General features: G+C 42.3%; 9 protein-coding genes across 11 annotated transcripts in view; 8 read left to right on the forward strand and 1 right to left on the reverse strand.

Moving 5' to 3' along the window:
- The window catches only part of LOC133836237 (RYamide receptor), a 70737-nt gene that overhangs the window by 39870 nt on the left and 13735 nt on the right, over positions 1-17132 (reverse strand). The gene's annotated exons all lie outside the window — the stretch shown is intronic.
- Positions 1997-3182, forward strand: LOC133836238 (phospholipase A1 VesT1.02-like). The gene is made up of 2 exons (XM_062266610.1): positions 1997-2086; positions 2149-3182. The coding sequence occupies exons 1-2, from the start codon at positions 2047-2049 to the stop codon at positions 3135-3137; spliced, it is 1029 nt and encodes a 342-aa protein (XP_062122594.1). The 5' UTR covers positions 1997-2046; the 3' UTR covers positions 3138-3182.
- LOC133837441 (phospholipase A1 VesT1.02-like) lies at positions 4927-6127 on the forward strand. The gene is made up of 2 exons (XM_062268209.1): positions 4927-5036; positions 5094-6127. Exons 1-2 carry the CDS (start codon positions 4997-4999, stop codon positions 6080-6082), a joined length of 1029 nt encoding a protein of 342 aa, XP_062124193.1. The 5' UTR covers positions 4927-4996; the 3' UTR covers positions 6083-6127.
- On the forward strand, positions 6537-7730 carry LOC133837442 (phospholipase A1 VesT1.02-like). Its single transcript, XM_062268210.1, has 2 exons — positions 6537-6634; positions 6694-7730. The coding sequence occupies exons 1-2, from the start codon at positions 6589-6591 to the stop codon at positions 7671-7673; spliced, it is 1026 nt and encodes a 341-aa protein (XP_062124194.1). The 5' UTR covers positions 6537-6588; the 3' UTR covers positions 7674-7730.
- Positions 8162-9352, forward strand: LOC133837444 (phospholipase A1-like). Its single transcript, XM_062268211.1, has 2 exons — positions 8162-8246; positions 8306-9352. Exons 1-2 carry the CDS (start codon positions 8207-8209, stop codon positions 9283-9285), a joined length of 1020 nt encoding a protein of 339 aa, XP_062124195.1. The 5' UTR covers positions 8162-8206; the 3' UTR covers positions 9286-9352.
- Positions 10521-11643, forward strand: LOC133837224 (phospholipase A1-like). Its single transcript, XM_062267899.1, has 2 exons — positions 10521-10560; positions 10619-11643. The coding sequence occupies exons 1-2, from the start codon at positions 10521-10523 to the stop codon at positions 11596-11598; spliced, it is 1020 nt and encodes a 339-aa protein (XP_062123883.1). The 3' UTR covers positions 11599-11643.
- LOC133836508 (phospholipase A1 VesT1.02-like) lies at positions 12006-13198 on the forward strand. The gene is made up of 2 exons (XM_062267033.1): positions 12006-12098; positions 12156-13198. Exons 1-2 carry the CDS (start codon positions 12059-12061, stop codon positions 13124-13126), a joined length of 1011 nt encoding a protein of 336 aa, XP_062123017.1. The 5' UTR covers positions 12006-12058; the 3' UTR covers positions 13127-13198.
- On the forward strand, positions 13323-14537 carry LOC133836509 (phospholipase A1-like). The gene is made up of 2 exons (XM_062267034.1): positions 13323-13412; positions 13484-14537. The coding sequence occupies exons 1-2, from the start codon at positions 13367-13369 to the stop codon at positions 14431-14433; spliced, it is 996 nt and encodes a 331-aa protein (XP_062123018.1). The 5' UTR covers positions 13323-13366; the 3' UTR covers positions 14434-14537.
- On the forward strand, positions 15072-16262 carry LOC133836506 (phospholipase A1). The gene is made up of 2 exons (XM_062267032.1): positions 15072-15176; positions 15236-16262. Exons 1-2 carry the CDS (start codon positions 15137-15139, stop codon positions 16207-16209), a joined length of 1014 nt encoding a protein of 337 aa, XP_062123016.1. The 5' UTR covers positions 15072-15136; the 3' UTR covers positions 16210-16262.

Consider the following 17132-nt stretch of genomic DNA (forward strand, 5'->3'; position numbering starts at 1 on the left):
GTTAGTCTATGACTTATTTAAGGAAGGCCAAATACTCCCGCTTAAATTTGTCTACCTATATCAAATGCTATTCTGACATCATACTCGTGTTTTTCTTTATCTGGTGAATTAAGTAAATTCGATTATAATAGATTGCAAATAGCCGCCCCCTTTTAGCGATTAATTTGGTTAATCAAATGCGAAAAGCGTTTAAAAGCACAAGCCCCACTTTGAAATGTGACACTTTTAAAAATGCGATTAATTTGAATTCCATTGAATTTTGTGTTCTCTGCCTCTAAGCTCCTTTCTACATTCTTTTTGTTGCACTATGGAGTGAATAATTATTTTCAAGCATTAATAAACAGCTCTTAAAAATAATATTTTTATTTATTATATTATGTATATATATAATATATTTTGTTTTGTTTAGCTTTAAAATATGTTATTTTTAATATTGACCAGATGTGTTACTATTATGATTATGTTAATACCTTTAGTTTACCCCATAGTTCGCTGTTGTCCGTGTGTACAAAGGCAGCTTCATACAATATTTAACATAATTAAGCGTACAAGCCTTTGGCTGACCACTTGCAACCCCACCAAAGGCAGCTCTACTCATCGGACCCGCTCTTTTAATTGAGTTATATTTTAATGCGAGCAACAATAGGTGGAAATTCAAGCGCAAAAGTGTTAATTAAATGCAGCATGCTCTATAATATTAAATGAAGCACTTTTCTCGTTTACAGAATGGAAACTGGTTGCAGGCAAGAGTGTTTGCTTGAATATAGATGGGGAAGTTAATAGCCAAAGGTCGAATTAAAATCGCATTTTCAACAAAAATAAAGAATTATTCATTCGAAAGCTTCTCAGTTAAATAGCTGCAGCCACTCAAAGTGGTCGATTTGTTATTCTATTATAATGAAATGAAAAATTGAATTCCCTTCTAAAGCCAATAATTTAATTACAATTTACTATATTTCTCAAAAAATGCTTAAATTTGTTAATTATACAGCCGCTGTGCAAAATAGACAAATCGGACGAAAAGTATGCTACATTTTAAACATAATGAAGATAACAGAAATTGCTGCCCAAAAGTATCCAACACTTTCGACCTCGTTTGTCGTAATGGTGGAATAATTTTAGCCATTTTCACTAAAATGCAGCCTAAAAGTATACTTCAATTTACACCCCGTTTTCGGTGCCAACGTAAGGGCTATGAAATTTTAGCAAGTCATTCAATTTATGAGCTTAATTAACATGACCAGGATAATCAAGTGAAATCGCATGGAAAACTCATTAGCAAGAATATATTTGCTCCCCTCGTATGCAAATATATTCTTGATGATGAGAAGAAGATGATAATATAGATAGTTAAGTGCGAGTTGACTGTTAAGTCAGCCGAGCAATTGTTTACACTGCTTATTGACACTAACTGCAAACGGAATTCAAGTTGAATGAATACTTAGTTCAATAAATTTCAGTAGGAATATAGTGATATCAAAGCCACACAATGGACACTGAAGCAATGACGTTATCACACAATGTATGTTTAAGGGCACGTATAATTAAGTCCACTCAAGACATTACTTAAGCAGATTATAGGCATTAAATTCTAGAGTAAAAGAAGCGTTGTAATCGATAAAGATATTGCTATTGAATTGATATGATCAAAATACCACTCGCCGTAGACATGTAAAGCGTCTACTTATTTGTCTGCCATTTGCTGCTTTTACTGATAAGCAATTCACTACGGTTCAAAGTGTCAAAAAAGCGGTTTTCATCGTTCTACTTTCAGTTTGCATTCAAATATATTCTAATCAGGTTGACGCACTGGAAACTGATTTGCACCCAGCAAAGACTGCGAATTCGCTTATGAACAAAGTACCAATTAAAAGATAAATTTTTTAAAGTGCTTGCCGAATTCCTTGTATGACTATCATATGCTAATTTCTTGCTCTAAGTTTATTATAGAAAATGTTGATAAGATCGACCCGATAAGTTTATGCGTTGGCCCTATAAAAGAGCAATGGCGACCACTAACTGCATTCAGTTGAATATTCCAAAAACATGAAGACTATTTGGCTATTAGCTTTCTGTGCACTTGCGGGTAAAACCAGCAATATTTCTCTAATAAATACCTCACAAATAAAATATGATCTGTCCCTCTAGCCTCCGCCTACGCTCTGGAAGAGTCAGAGCGCGAGAACGGAGAGAATGGTTGGTACATTCCCAAGGAGGATGGTACCTTCGAGTGGGTTGACATGGACGAGGCTGAGGAGTGGCTGGATCGCCAGGAAGCAATGGAGGATCGCGCTCTCATTACGACCACACCCGTGAAGTTCTATCTGTACACCAGCTCGAACCCCAGCAAGGGCACCAAGATCACCACCACCGCCAAGTCCATCAGCGGCTCTAACTTCAATGCTGCCCACCCAACCAGGATTGTCATCCATGGCTGGACCCAGAGCTACACGTCGAGCATGAACAAGGAGATCCGCGCTGCTTGGCTGAGCCATGGTGACTACAACGTCATTATCGTCGACTGGGCTCGTGCTCGTTCCGTTGATTACGCTTCCTCGGTTGTGGCTGTGCCAACTGTTGGCAAGAAGGTCGCTGCCTTGGTCAACTACCTGAAATCTGACCACGGCTTGGATCTGAACAATCTGTATGTCATCGGTCACAGCTTGGGTGCCCATGTTGCTGGCTACACCGGTAAGAACACCGACGGCCAGGTGCACACCATCATCGGTCTGGACCCTGCCCTTCCCCTTTTCAACTACAACAAGCCCAACAAGCGTCTCAGCTCCACTGATGCCTACTATGTCGAGTCCATCCAGACCAACGGCGGCACCTTGGGCTTCCTGAAACCCATTGGCAAGGGCGCTTTCTACCCCAACGGTGGCAAGACCCAGCCTGGCTGCACCCTTGATGTCACTGGTGCCTGCTCCCATGGCCGCTCTGTTACCTACTACGCTGAGGCCGTGTCCCAAGACAACTTCGGTACCATGAAGTGCAGCAACTACGAAGACGCCGTGGCTAAGGAATGCGGCAGCACCTACAGCAGCGTTCGTATGGGCGCTGATACCAACGCCTACATGGTTGAGGGTGACTTCTACGTTCCCGTCAACAGCAAGGCGCCATACGGCAACATTAACTAATCATTAATGACGCAATAAACATACCTCTATCGACAACATCCTATATATTTATTTTATTCATGACAACTAAGTAACACTGATTAGTCTAGATATAGATTAGTTTGTCTAGATTTATTACAACAATTTTATGGCTCAATGTCAAGCCTTGAATAGTTTACCGGGTAATATTTATCATCAGAATTATGGCTAATGATAAAGCTGCCATATTACCAATCGCTTAAAATTGACTTTGTATGAAGATGTTATAATCTCAAGTGGTTTCTCACAAAGTTCATAAATTAAAGGGGCATACTATTTAGATTCCAAATCTTAAATACTATATTGTATGTTATATATAGGAAATTGTCTCTGTAGCTTCAAAATGACGGAACTGGGCGTGGCAAACATTTCTGCGTGCAAAAATAACAAATACTGTCGAAAAAAGTATATCTCGATCTCTAAAGGTCTCTGAGATCCAGCGTTTCATTCGGACAGATAGACAGACAGATAGACGACCATGTCTTTATCGTCTTGGCTGTTGACGCTGATCAAGAACATGTACACTTTATAGGGTCGGAGATGCTGGCACAAAGTTATGCGTAGCGGGTATACAAATTATTTTATATAACATAATCCGGCTGATGATTTTGATTACAGTCGTTTATAATCTCTCCTTATTTTGTATTCTTTGGGGTATTTTAAATGTAAAATATATCGAAAAAAATAAAACTTTTGGTATATTTCAGCATTTTTAGTATCTTAAGTTTCTTAATTTCATATATTTTTTTAGCTTTGTTATGCTTTTATTTATAGCGGCCTGGTCAATCACTGTTGAAAATAGTCTACATCCGTAAAATTTTTATTCTTTTTAAGCATATTTAGAATTAAAGAAATTGCTGCCCATAAGTATCCAACATTTTCAAACTTGTTTGTCGTATTGGTGCAACAATTTTCTCAAATTTCACTAAAGCACAGCCTAAAAGAATACTCCACTTTACATTCCGTTTTCGGTGCCGACGTAAAAGCTGTGAAATTTTAGCAAATCATTCAATTTATGAACTTAATTAACATGACCAGGATAATCAAGTGAAATCGCATGGAAAACTCATTAGCAAGAATATATTTGCAAACGAGGGGGCAAGAAGCTAAGGAAACAGATAGTTAAGTGTGAGTTGACTGTGTATGATTTTTATCAGCCATTTATTAAGTCAGCCGAGCAATTGTTTGCACTGTTTATTGACACTAACTGCAAACGTAATTCAAGTTGAATGGTATTAGCGAATACTTAGTTCAATAGATTTCAGTAGGAATCTATTCATATCAAAGCCACACAGTGTACATTTTAATCAATTAATATACGTTTATGAGCACGAGTAATTAAGTGTACTCAATGGCATTACTTACAACAGATTATAGACTTTAAATTCTGGTCGAAAATAAGTGTTGTAATCGATATTGATTTGAACAAAAGATCCCAAGACATTGGCATGTAAGGCGTCTACTTCTATTACTATCATTTGCTGCTTTTGCTGATAAGCCATTTATGATTTCTCGAGGTATCAAAAAAAAAAGCGGTTTTCATCGTTCTAAGTACTTTCAGTTGGCATTCAAATGTATTCTAATCAGGTTGACGCACTCGAAAATGATTTGCACCCAGCAGAGACAGAATATTTTATTGCGTAGCTTATGAATGAAGTAGCAATTAAATGATAAATGCTTAAAAGTACTTTCCGAATTTTTTGTATGACTATCAGATGCTAATTTCTTGCTTGAAAGTTATTATAAAAAAGTTGATAAGACTGACCCGATAAGTTCATGCGTTGGACCTATAAAAGAGCAATGCTGTCCACTAAATATATTCAGTTGAAGAGTCCACAAACATGAAGACTATTTGGCTATTAGCATTCTGTGCACTTGCGGGTAAAACCAGCAGTAATTTTTCATTGAAAATATTTTTATTATGATTTGTCTCTCTAGCTTCCGCCTATGCTCTGGAAGAGTCAGAGCGCGAGAACGGAGAGAATGGTTGGTACATTCCCAAGCAGGACGGCACCTTCGAGTGGGTTGACATGGACGAGGCTGAGGAGTGGCTGGATCGCCAGGAAGCGATGGAGGATCGCGCTCTCATTACGACCACACCCGTGAAGTTCTATCTGTACACCAGCTCGAACCCCAGCAAGGGCACCAAGATCACCACCACCGCCAAGTCCATCAGCGGCTCTAACTTCAATGCTGCCCACCCAACCAGGATTGTCATTCATGGCTGGACCCAAAGCTACACGTCGAGCATGAACAAGGAGATCCGCGCTGCTTGGCTGAGCCATGGTGACTACAACGTCATTATCGTCGACTGGGCTCGTGCTCGTTCCGTTGATTACGCTTCCTCGGTTGTGGCTGTGCCAACTGTTGGCAAGAAGGTCGCTGCCTTGGTCAACTACCTGAAATCTGACCACGGCTTGGATCTGAACAATCTGTATGTCATCGGTCACAGCTTGGGTGCCCATGTTGCTGGCTACACCGGTAAGAACACCGACGGCCAGGTGCACACCATCATCGGTCTGGACCCTGCCCTTCCCCTTTTCAACTACAACAAGCCCAACAAGCGTCTCAGCTCCACTGATGCCTACTATGTCGAGTCCATCCAGACCAACGGCGGCACCTTGGGCTTCCTGAAACCCATTGGCAAGGGCGCTTTCTACCCCAACGGTGGCAAGACCCAGCCTGGCTGCACCCTTGATGTCACTGGTGCCTGCTCCCATGGCCGCTCTGTTACCTACTACGCTGAGGCCGTGTCCCAAGACAACTTCGGTACCATGAAGTGCAGCAACTACGAAGACGCCGTGGCTAAGGAATGCGGCAGCACCTACAGCAGCGTTCGTATGGGCGCTGATACCAACGCCTACATGGTTGAGGGTGACTTCTACGTTCCCGTCAACAGCAAGGCGCCATACGGCAACATTAACTAATCACTAATGACGCAATAAACATACCTCTATCGACAACATCCTATATATTTGCTAAGCTTTATTCATGACAACTAAGTAAGACTGATTAATCTGGCTAGATTTATTACAACAATTTTATGGCTCAATGTCATGCCTTGAATAGTTTACCGGGTAATATATATCGTCAGAATTATAGCTTATGATAAAGCTTTCATATCACCAATCGCTTAAAATTGACTTTGTAAGACGATGTTATAATCTCAAGTGGTTTCTCACGGAGTTCATTTATCAATTGAGCATACTAATTAGATTTCATTGATAAAGATTTTGTTATCAGAATAATCGAAGAAAGGAAGTGCAAACAATGTTTTTTTTATTATTCAATACAATCACCATTATCTTACCAATTTTAATCAAATTTTCAAGTGCTTAAGTGTTGAAGATGATTAATTTAATAAGTTCCTGGGCTGAGACTATAAATAGTCGGGAAGCTCTTCCCAAAAGGCACTTTTACTTGTCATAGCAATATGAAGGCAGTTTTTGTATTTGGACTTACAGTTTTGGTCGCTTCAGGTAATTAAATTATCCTACCAGAAACTGTTTTCAACTGGCTTATTGAACTTCCTTTGCAGTGTGCGCCATTCCCGTCGACGATCGTGTCAATGGCGAAAATGGCTGGTACATACCCAAAGAAGATGGTTCCTTCGAGTGGATGGATATGGATGATGCCGAGGACCTGCTGGAAAAGGGCGAACAGATAGAAGGACGCCTCAGCCTGAACGCTGTAAACTTCTATCTGTACACAAAATCCAACCCCACAAGTGGCGTGGAACTGCAATCCAAAGGCTCTTCTGTGGCTAACTCACACTTCAACAAGGACCATCCCACTCGTATCGTTATTCACGGCTGGACTCAGAACTACAAGGACGACATGAACACCGAAATTACCAAGGCCTGGCTATCCAGAGGCGATTATAATGTCATTATTGTCGACTGGGCGCGTGCTCGCTCTGTGGATTACGCTTCTTCTGTCATGGCTGTGTCTGGTGCAGGCGCTAAAGTTGGAGAAATGATCAATTACCTGCGGGACAGTCATGAATTATCTTTGGATACCCTTTATGTGATTGGTCACAGCCTGGGTGCTCAAGTTGCTGGTTACGCTGGCAAGACTGTTGGCCAAGGCAAGATTCATACAATCATTGGTCTGGACCCCGCTCTTCCCCTCTTCAACTACAACAAGCCCAACAAGCGTCTTTCTGCTGATGATGCTTTTTATGTGGAGTCCATTCAAACCAACGGTGGCAAGCTAGGTTTCCTTAAGCCCATTGGCAAGGGTGCCTTCTACCCCAATGGTGGTGAGAAACAGCCTGGATGCGGATTGGACCTCACCGGCGCCTGCTCCCATAAGCGTTCTGTTACCTATTACGTGGAGGCTGTCACCCAGGATAACTTCGGAACCGTCAAGTGCAGCGACTACGAAAATGCCGTGGCCAAGAATTGTGGCAGCACCTACAGTAGTACTCGCATGGGAGCTGATACTAATGCTTACATGGTCGAGGGTGATTTCTATGTTCCTGTTAACAGCCAGGAACCATACGGCAATATTAACTAATTCTTTGTTATGTGCAATTTGTTTCTTACGCAATTTATAAATTTACTGTGCAATGTATCTGGCATTTTTAATTTAAATATAATCTGCTTCATTGCATCGCAATAATTGATAAAATATTACTCCATTCCCTATATTTAAATTTTTAAATTTCATTTGAATTCAAATTCTGACATATAAATTCTGATTTATAAATTGAAATTGTTTTGATTGATTGGTATGATTAGAGGCTGATGTGTTTAAAGTCGCAGGTGGTACAAAAGTTAAGTTTTATGTTTTGGTATCTTCAATCACAATACTGATAATGGTAATCCCAACAATCATAAGTACCTCTTCCTTACCACTACTCTAAAGCTATTCAATAGCTGAATCAGCAAATGTTTCATATCAATACCAAGTGCGATATCATTAAAAAACATGTGAAACTTAATCTGAAGAGCATTTTAAGAGGTAAACGTGATTACGTTCAGATATTTTTGCTTTTCTGACTATAAAAACACAAATCCCACCAGTCAACCCTCACTCAGAATTTTAGAATGAAAGTGTTTATTGTTCTAGCTGCTTTGTTCGCGGCAGGTAAGTCACCGCATTATACATCCAATCTATTAAATCTAAATGATTTCCGCTACCTTCAGTCTGTGCTCTGCCCATTGAGGAGCGCATCAACGGCGAGAATGGTTGGTACATTCCCCGTATTGATGGCACCAGCGAGTGGATGGATCTCGCAGAAGGCGAGCAACTGTTGGAGAAAGGTGCATTGATGGAAGGACGCATTAGCACTAATGCTGTTAACTTCTATCTGTACACCAAATCCAATCCCACCGATGGCAAGAAAATCGAAGCCAAGGAAGCCTCCATTCGTGATTCCCACTTCAATAAGGATCATCCCACTCGCTTTGTGATTCACGGCTGGACCCAGAGCCACTCTGACTCCATGAATACCAGAATCACCAAGGCTTGGCTCTCCAAAGGTGACTACAACATCATCATTGTCGACTGGGCCCGCGCTCGTTCTGTGGATTATGCCTCTTCTGTTATGGCTGTGTCCGGAGCTGGTGGCAAGGTCGGTGACATGATCAAATATTTGAACGAGCATCACGGCATGTCCCTAGACAGTCTGTATGTTATTGGTCACAGCTTGGGCGCTCATGTCTCTGGCTACGCTGGTAAAACTGTTGGAGAGGGCAGAATTCACACCATCATCGGTTTGGACCCGGCTCTTCCCCTCTTCAGCTACAACAAACCTAACAAGCGTTTGTCCTCCGGCGATGCTCATTACGTGGAGTCTATTCAGACCAACGGTGGCAAGCTGGGTTTTCTTAAGCCCATTGGCAAGGGTGCCTTCTACCCCAACGGTGGCAAGAAGCAGCCTGGTTGTGGCATTGATGCCACTGGCTCTTGTTCCCACGGACGCTCTGTTACCTATTACGCCGAGGCTGTTACCGAGGATAACTTCGGAACCATCAAGTGCGGCGACTACGAGGATGCCGTAGCCAAGAGGTGTGGCAGCACCTACAGCAGTGCCCGAATGGGAGCTGATACCAATGCCTACATGGTCGACGGTGAATTCTATGTCCCCGTAAACAGCAAGGAACCTTTTGGCATGATTCACTAATCTATGTATTTTTAAATGCTTATCAATAAATAAATGCAAAAAATCCGCTCAATGTTCAAAGTTTTCAATTAAAGTAATTGGTGTGCTTCAACAATGAAGGGGAAATAAGTGTAAATCAGTTTTTTTAATTCAATTTATATATAATTTCAATGATTACTTTCACTTAAAAGATTTTTCAAAGTCAAAGACAACCTAATATTTAGTATTGTTAAAGAAGATTTTAGCATTTCCTAAAAATGTTTTTGTTAGCATTGATATACATATTACGAAAAAATACCAAATACCGAATATTACCAAAGTTTTCATATTTCCTGTACTTGTATTTAATTTCAAGCTTAAAAAAAATGTTTAAGCAATTTGGACACAACTTTCAGAAAACTGTATAATAGTAAACGTATACTTGTTACACCATAAAGTAATGAGTGAGTGTTTTTCCAAGCTACACATTTATTCTCCATAAATATTCATGTATGTAAGCTAATGAACTATTGTGTTGTATTATTTTGGGATTATTTTGAAAAAAAATTGTCGAAGTTATTAAAGAAATATATGGGCAAAACTTGTATTAGCTTACGCCATATATACCACATATTTTGGTTGTTTTTATTTTGCAGGGTATATTTTGAGAATCATTTTGATAACTCGACTGTAGCTTTACATGAGTTTATTAACTTTAAGGAAAACAATATTTTGAATTGAATGCAAATTATTGTATTGAAATACTGGTAAACAAATACTGATTATACCTCAAAGTACGTGAACGCTTTTTGAAACCAAAGAGTTTTAATAAATATAAAGTTTTTATTAATTACTTTATATATCTATATTTATTGAATAGTAGTTTATTAGTAAGGCTCTTCCTTGGGATTATGTTTAACAACTAGATCCACGCACTTTCGACTGACGTGGGACTAAGTAAACAAAAACGTAAATAGCTGATAAAGCATATTGCAATATCATTCCGTGGGTCTCATATCACCCCCTGCTGTCGATAGATTTTAAAATTTGCGCACTCTCCATAGATATAATGGGTTTACCCCTATATCAGCACATTTAACAATGGAACTTCCAAAATGAGAGCGCTCAATGGGATTCAATCAAAATGGCAAATATCTGATGGAATGCAAAGAATATCTGAAGTGTTATGAAGAGCTAGATGTGATAAGGTTGACATGTTACTACTTTGGGGGGCTATATAAAGAAGCATTCGTTGTATTGCAGTATAATATTTCAGAATGAAACTATTTCTTGTTTTGGCAGCACTCTTGGGCGCAGGTAAATGGAAATTATATTAATCCTAAAACATATCCTTAAGATTAGCTCTGTCTTTTAGTTAGTGCTCTGCCCATTGAGGAGCGCATCAATGGCGAGAATGGTTGGTACATTCCCCACATAGATGGCACCAGCGAGTGGATGGATCTTGAGGAAGGTGAGCGACTCCGGGAGAACGGCGAGCTGATGGAAGGACGCATTAGCACCAATGCTGTCAACTTCTACCTGTACACCAAGTCCAATCCCACAAGCAGTCAGTCGATTAGCTCATCGGGCTCCTCTGTCTCTGATTCCCACTTCAACAAGGATCATCCTACTCGCTTTGTGATTCACGGCTGGACTCAGAGCCACTCTGACTCGATGAACACCGAAATCACTAAGGCCTGGCTGTCCCGAGGTGACTACAATGTCATCATTGTCGACTGGGCCCGCGCTCGCTCTGTGGATTATGCTTCTTCTGTGCTGGCTGTGCCCGGAGCTGGGGCCAAAGTTGGTGACATGATCAAGTATCTGAACGAACATCACGGCATGTCTCTGGATACCCTATATGTTATTGGCCACAGCTTGGGTGCCCAAGTTTCTGGTTATGCTGGCAAGACCGTTGGCGAGGGTAGAATTCACACTATCATTGGTCTGGATCCCGCTCTACCCCTTTTCAGCTATGACAAGCCCGCCAAGCGTTTGTCCTCCGATGATGCTCATTACGTGGAGTCCATTCAGACCAACGGTGGCAAGCTGGGTTTCCTTAAGCCCATTGGCAAGGGTGCTTTCTATCCCAACGGTGGCGAGAAGCAACCTGGTTGTGGCGTCGATCTCACTGGCTCTTGCTCCCACGGACGCTCTGTGACCTACTACGTTGAGGCTGTCACCGAGGATAACTTCGGAACCATCAAGTGCGGCAACTACGAGGATGCCGTGGCCAAGTCTTGCGGCAGCACCTACAGCAGTGCTCGCATGGGCGCTGATACCAATGCCTACATGGTTGATGGCGACTACTATGTTCCCGTGAACAGCGCAGCTCCCTTCGGCAACATTCACTAGACACCAGTAAATACTCAGTAATATATGCAACTTTCTTGGAATCACTTTCTTTGTGCTGATTGTTTAAGGGGCTTGTGATAAGCAATTTTCCAGTCAGTGTGTGATTTGATAGTCGAGGGTGGAAGTACTAAAAAATAACAGCTGATTTCGATGGGAGACTAGTTAGCCAGCGATTAGATAATCTAGTAAATAGAAATGGGGTAAAGAGCACCCGTCACTTGTCAATTGATATTATCAATCTGCAATCGGATAGCCAAATGTTGTCCAAAAGGTCAGACCATGTCAAACAGTTAATCGAAGTGTAGCTGAGACATTTGGAGGCGCAAAGACAGACACTATCTATATGAAATATGGGTATTATCTGATAGAGGGTAATTGATTGCCGTTATAGCTTGTTTTTTGGCCTCTATAAAAACTCGTGCTACGCCAGCCACTTATCAATTCTAGTTAGGATTGCGCTATGAAAGTATTTGTTGTTCTAGCAGCGCTGCTCGTCGCAGGTAAACGTGTCTATGTCGCTTCCATAAATTCGTAATTTGATTGAATTTATTTTTCAGCTCGTGCTCTGCCCGTCGAGGAGCGCATTAGCGGCGAGAATGGTTGGTACATTCCTCGCATCGATGGCACAAGCGAGTGGATGGATCGTGAGCAAGCCGAATTCTTGTTGGCTGCCAGGAAGCTAGAGCGCAGCTCTGATGCCGTCAACTTCTATCTCTACACCAAATCTAACCCAACTGTTGGCAAACACATTGAAGCGAACGCTGATTCTATTCGAGACTCGCACTTTAACAAGGATCATGGTACTCGCTTTGTGATTCATGGCTGGGGAGGTCGCTACACCGACAGCATAAACACCAGGATCACCAAGGCCTGGCTGTCCCGTGGTGATTACAACATCATCGTTGTCGGCTGGGATGGAGCTCAGTCTGCCGACTATATCTCCTCAGTGCGCGCTGTTCCCGATGCGGGTGTCAAGGTGGGAGAGATGGTCAAGCATCTGCATGAAAGTCACGGCATGTCTCTGAATAGCCTGTATGTTATTGGCCACAGCCTGGGTGCCCAGGTGGCGGGATACACTGGCAAGACCGTGGGTGAAGGCAAGATTCACACCATTATTGGCCTAGATCCTGCTTTGCCACTCTTCAGCTATGATCAGCCGGAAAAACGTCTGTGCTCCACCGATGCTTACTATGTGGAATCTATTCAGACCAACGGTGGCATGAAGGGTTTCCTTAAGCCCATTGGCCGCGGTGCCTTCTATCCCAACGGTGGCAAGAAACAACCTGGCTGTGGTATCGACGCTGCAGGGACCTGCTCTCATGGTCGCTCGGTAACTTACTACGTTGAGGCTGTGACCGAGGATAACTTTGGCACTATCAAGTGTAGTAACTACGAGGATGCTGTGGCCAAGGATTGCGGCAGCACCTACAGCAGTGTCCGCATGGGAGCGGACATCAACGCCTACATGGTCGATGGTGACTTCTATGTGCCCGTAAATAGCGAGACGCCATTTGGCAACATAGAATAAATCATCTATACGAGGGGCATTTATTTTTGTTGTTCAACCAAATTAAATTTGATAATATTTGTACTCTAACAAGCAGTCGTAGTTGTATTTGTATTGTTATCATATTGGCGAGATCCGGTATTGACAATATGGAGGAAACTTGGGTTCGGTTGGACGTGAAGTGGAGACGTCAGCTAGATTAGGAATGAAAGTATAAAATGGGATTGTGTTTTTGTTTAAAGCGCATTGTATAAATAAGGAATGGAAGTGTTGTTTCCGCTGACACTTGCTCTGCTCGTGCTTGCAGGTAAATTGATTGCTCGTCTATACATCAAAGCTTTGCGCATTTCTGATATACAAATATTGATAAAAATGCAGTTGGAGCACAGCCACTGAAAGAGGAGCTGGATGATGGGGCCAATGGATGGACACTGCCGGACGGCAGTTGGCTGAGTCTAATGGAAGGCGAGGCATTAAAGGAGCTTCAGTCTGATGTGACATTTTATTTGTACACGCACAGCAATCCCAAAGATGGACAGCAGCTCATAGTTGACGACGAATCGATACACAGCACTCATTTTGATGCAGAGCGAGCAACAAAGTTCGTCATACATGGCTGGAAGGGCAGCTACAAAGACAACATGAACAAGTGGATTACAAATGCCTGGCTATCTCGTGGAGATTTCAATATCATCGTTGTCGACTGGGCAGCATCGCGCACCGAGAACTATGTGAGTGCCGCTAAAGCCGTGGCAAGTGCTGGCTCCAAAGTGGGTGAATTAATTGAGCACTTGCATCACATCCACCACATAAAGTTGGATAAGCTTGAGATAATTGGACACAGTTTAGGCGCCCATGTTGCCGGTTTCGCTGGCAAAAAAGTGGCAGAGAGTGGTGAACAAGTGCACGCTATTGTTGGCCTCGATCCTGCCATGCCGCTGTTCAGCTGGAACAAGCCAGAGAAGCGTTTGGCTAGTACTGATGCCTACTATGTGGAGTCCATACAAACCAATGGCGGCAAGCTGGGCTATGTGAAGCCCATTGGCCGTGGCACCTTCTATCCTAACGGTGGCAAACGGCAGCCGGGATGTGGCGATGATCTCGATGGCCTTTGTGCCCATACACGCTCTGTCACCTACTACGTGGAGGCTGTGGAGCGGGATAACTTCGGGAGCGTTCGTTGTGCCGACTACGAGGCTGCCGTGGCCAAGGATTGTGCCAGTCAGTATATGGGAGTGCGCATGGGAGCGGTTACCAATGCGTACATGGTCAGAGGCGACTTCTATGTGCCCCTCAACGAGCAGGCACCGTATGGCATGATCGACTAGTCCGACATCCTACCTACTGGGTATCTTAAGTATTTGATTTAGTTAAAACACGCAATACACACGCAGCTTTTCTAAAAATATATTTGTTTACCTCGATGAAATTGGCAGCAAGCACTTATCAACATTTTTTTATTTATATTTAAAATGCAATTACTCTTCGATTTATTGGGGAGGTGTGTGTGTGTGCGATGTGTGGGGCAAATATCGCAACGCAGATCTCAAAATCAGCAGCACACAGTTGAGATCAAATTATTCGCCTAAATTTATCAAAGAGCGATTCGCTCTACGCTTTTTTGAGCTATTTATAATAGTTACACGGCGTTTCTAACACGTCTATCTGTAGAGAAGATCTTCAAAAAAATGGTTGACTTGCTTAGAAGGGGGCACCAAAGTGGTGCCATATCGCATAACATGCTAATCGGACACGAGTCAATCCAGAGTGGCCAAAATAAAATAATAGATAGCAGATAGAAGTGGACGATGGCCATTCTCTTCACTCTACTTGCCGTCATCGAATGTTATCTGCATTTAAAAGGCGGGGAAAGGGAGTGGCGTGATCGTGACAATCTCTCGACCAAATCTCAAGTGTCCACTATGCATAGAACGTGCCCGTGATTTGATAAAGAACCTCTACTGTGTCCAATATAAAGGAGCTCACGAGCAACCTCCAAACATCAGTTGAGGTTGACTTTTCGTTGGCATCATGAAGCTGTTTTTGGTTTTCGCATTCTGCGTTTTGGCCGGTAAAAAAAGAATCTATTTCTCCTATTTCACAAAGACTAAGCAATACATTCACTTGCAGCCAGTGCCGTTGAGCACAAGATGAATGGTGAGAATGGCTGGTATGTGCCCCAAGTGGATGGCACTTTCCAGTGGGTAGACAAGGATGCCGCCGAGTCATACTTGGAAGCTCATCAGGAGCGTGAGGGACGCAGTCTGCTGAACCCCGTCACCTTCTACCTGTACACCAAGTCTAACCTGAACTCTGCCCAGGAGATCAAGGCCAACAAGAACTCCATCGATGCCTCCCACTTCAATCCCAACAACCCAACCCGTTTCACCATCCACGGCTGGACCTCCAGCGCTGATGACTATGTCAACTATGGTGTGCGCGACGCTTGGTTCTCCCACGGTGACATGAACATGATCACCGTCGACTGGGGCCGTGCTCGTTCCGTTGACTATGCCTCCTCCGTCTTGGCTGTTCCCGGCGTCGGTGAGCAGGTTGCCGATCTGATCAACTTCCTGCGCAACAACCACGGTCTGTCTCTGGATAACACCATGATCATTGGTCACAGCCTGGGTGCCCATGTGTCTGGCTACGCTGGCAAGAATGTGAAGAACGGACAGGTGCACACCATCATCGGTCTGGACCCTGCTCTCCCCCTGTACAGCTACGACAGCCCCAACAAGCGTCTCAGCTCCACTGATGCCTACTATGTCGAGTCCATCCAGACCAACGGTGGTACCTTGGGCTTCCTGAAACCCATCGGCAAGGGCGCTTTCTACCCCAACGGTGGCAAGAGCCAGCCTGGCTGCGGTATCGATCTGACCGGCTCCTGTGCCCACAGCCGCTCCGTCATCTACTATGCCGAGGCCGTGAAAGTTGACAACTTCCCCACAATGCGTTGCGGTGACTACGAGCAGGCTGTGGCCAAGAGCTGCGGCAGCTCCTACAGCTCTGTGAAGATGGGTGCTGTTACCAATGCCTACATGGTTTCTGGTGATTACTATGTGCCCGTCAACAGCCAGTATCCCTATGGCTACGGCAGTTAAACTGACCAAACTGAGTATGCGTTTTAACAATTAAAATCATATTGCTGAATTGAGCTTTTTCTCTATCTCTTTCATTGTAACATTTGGCGAATGCTTTCATGAAGCTTTCACTCAAATGGCAATTTGCGATACGCGCTTCGCGAATCGAGTATGTAATGAATTTTTAGCTATAATCTTATCTTCAAGACTATTAATACTAGAGATTGCAAATTTGGATTTGATTTAAGACACCTAATCGGCTTGCGAGGGTAGACAAAAGTACTCTGAGTGACATTGTTATGTTTGGAAAATAAAATTACAATATGTGTTACAGCAATATGAAATGATATTTGTTAATAAATTTATTTTGTGCTAAATATATAATACAAATATACTATTTAAATATTACACTGTTGAAATACAATTTTAAAGGATTCAATGGATCTTAATTAGATTTTAATTATTGCTTTTTTAATGTTGAAACTTGTTTCTGTTCATCAGATTTTTTAAGGTTCAGAGGCGTCAAAATTTAAAGTCGAGAAAAGCGGTTAAAGGTTTCAGCTGTGCGCCTTGAAAACCCAGACGCATGCAGGCTGTATATTTTGTAAAAATAAATTGAATTAACTCCTGTAACTTTGCCGAGCTATTTTTAAAACGATTTAGAAAACAAAACAAATAAAATCCGTTACTTATATATCCACCCTTAACAGCACCTAATGGTTAAATCATTTCAAAATCGTTAGCGAGCACACCTTCTAATTAAACAATTTTTTCATTAAATATGTTTATAATATTTCAGATAAGTGTGACTATTATTCCGCATTATTCAATAACTATCAGTGAAATCTATTTTTAGGATTAGTTGAAATACTTTTCAATCAACCACCGACTTTTAGTATTATTAATAACTATGGAAATGCCAAGAGCTTTCACTCAAATGCAAA

The sequence above is a fragment of the Drosophila sulfurigaster genome, chromosome 2R (assembly GCF_023558435.1).
Source record: "Drosophila sulfurigaster albostrigata strain 15112-1811.04 chromosome 2R, ASM2355843v2, whole genome shotgun sequence".
Lineage (NCBI taxonomy): Eukaryota > Metazoa > Arthropoda > Insecta > Diptera > Drosophilidae > Drosophila > Drosophila sulfurigaster.

Coding starts and splice junctions, on each gene's coding strand:
- LOC133836509 (XM_062267034.1), top strand. CDS start 13,367: ATGGAAGTGTTGTTTCCGCTGACACTTGCTCTGCTCGTGCTTGCAG. Junction 13,413..13,483: donor TGCTCTGCTCGTGCTTGCAG/GTAAATTGATTG, acceptor ATAAAAATGCAG/TTGGAGCACAGCCACTGAAA.
- LOC133836508 (XM_062267033.1), top strand. CDS start 12,059: ATGAAAGTATTTGTTGTTCTAGCAGCGCTGCTCGTCGCAG. Junction 12,099..12,155: donor AGCAGCGCTGCTCGTCGCAG/GTAAACGTGTCT, acceptor TTTATTTTTCAG/CTCGTGCTCTGCCCGTCGAG.
- LOC133836506 (XM_062267032.1), top strand. CDS start 15,137: ATGAAGCTGTTTTTGGTTTTCGCATTCTGCGTTTTGGCCG. Junction 15,177..15,235: donor CGCATTCTGCGTTTTGGCCG/GTAAAAAAAGAA, acceptor ATTCACTTGCAG/CCAGTGCCGTTGAGCACAAG.
- LOC133837442 (XM_062268210.1), top strand. CDS start 6,589: ATGAAGGCAGTTTTTGTATTTGGACTTACAGTTTTGGTCGCTTCAG. Junction 6,635..6,693: donor TACAGTTTTGGTCGCTTCAG/GTAATTAAATTA, acceptor CTTCCTTTGCAG/TGTGCGCCATTCCCGTCGAC.
- LOC133837444 (XM_062268211.1), top strand. CDS start 8,207: ATGAAAGTGTTTATTGTTCTAGCTGCTTTGTTCGCGGCAG. Junction 8,247..8,305: donor AGCTGCTTTGTTCGCGGCAG/GTAAGTCACCGC, acceptor CGCTACCTTCAG/TCTGTGCTCTGCCCATTGAG.
- LOC133836238 (XM_062266610.1), top strand. CDS start 2,047: ATGAAGACTATTTGGCTATTAGCTTTCTGTGCACTTGCGG. Junction 2,087..2,148: donor AGCTTTCTGTGCACTTGCGG/GTAAAACCAGCA, acceptor CTGTCCCTCTAG/CCTCCGCCTACGCTCTGGAA.
- LOC133837441 (XM_062268209.1), top strand. CDS start 4,997: ATGAAGACTATTTGGCTATTAGCATTCTGTGCACTTGCGG. Junction 5,037..5,093: donor AGCATTCTGTGCACTTGCGG/GTAAAACCAGCA, acceptor TTGTCTCTCTAG/CTTCCGCCTATGCTCTGGAA.
- LOC133837224 (XM_062267899.1), top strand. CDS start 10,521: ATGAAACTATTTCTTGTTTTGGCAGCACTCTTGGGCGCAG. Junction 10,561..10,618: donor GGCAGCACTCTTGGGCGCAG/GTAAATGGAAAT, acceptor TCTGTCTTTTAG/TTAGTGCTCTGCCCATTGAG.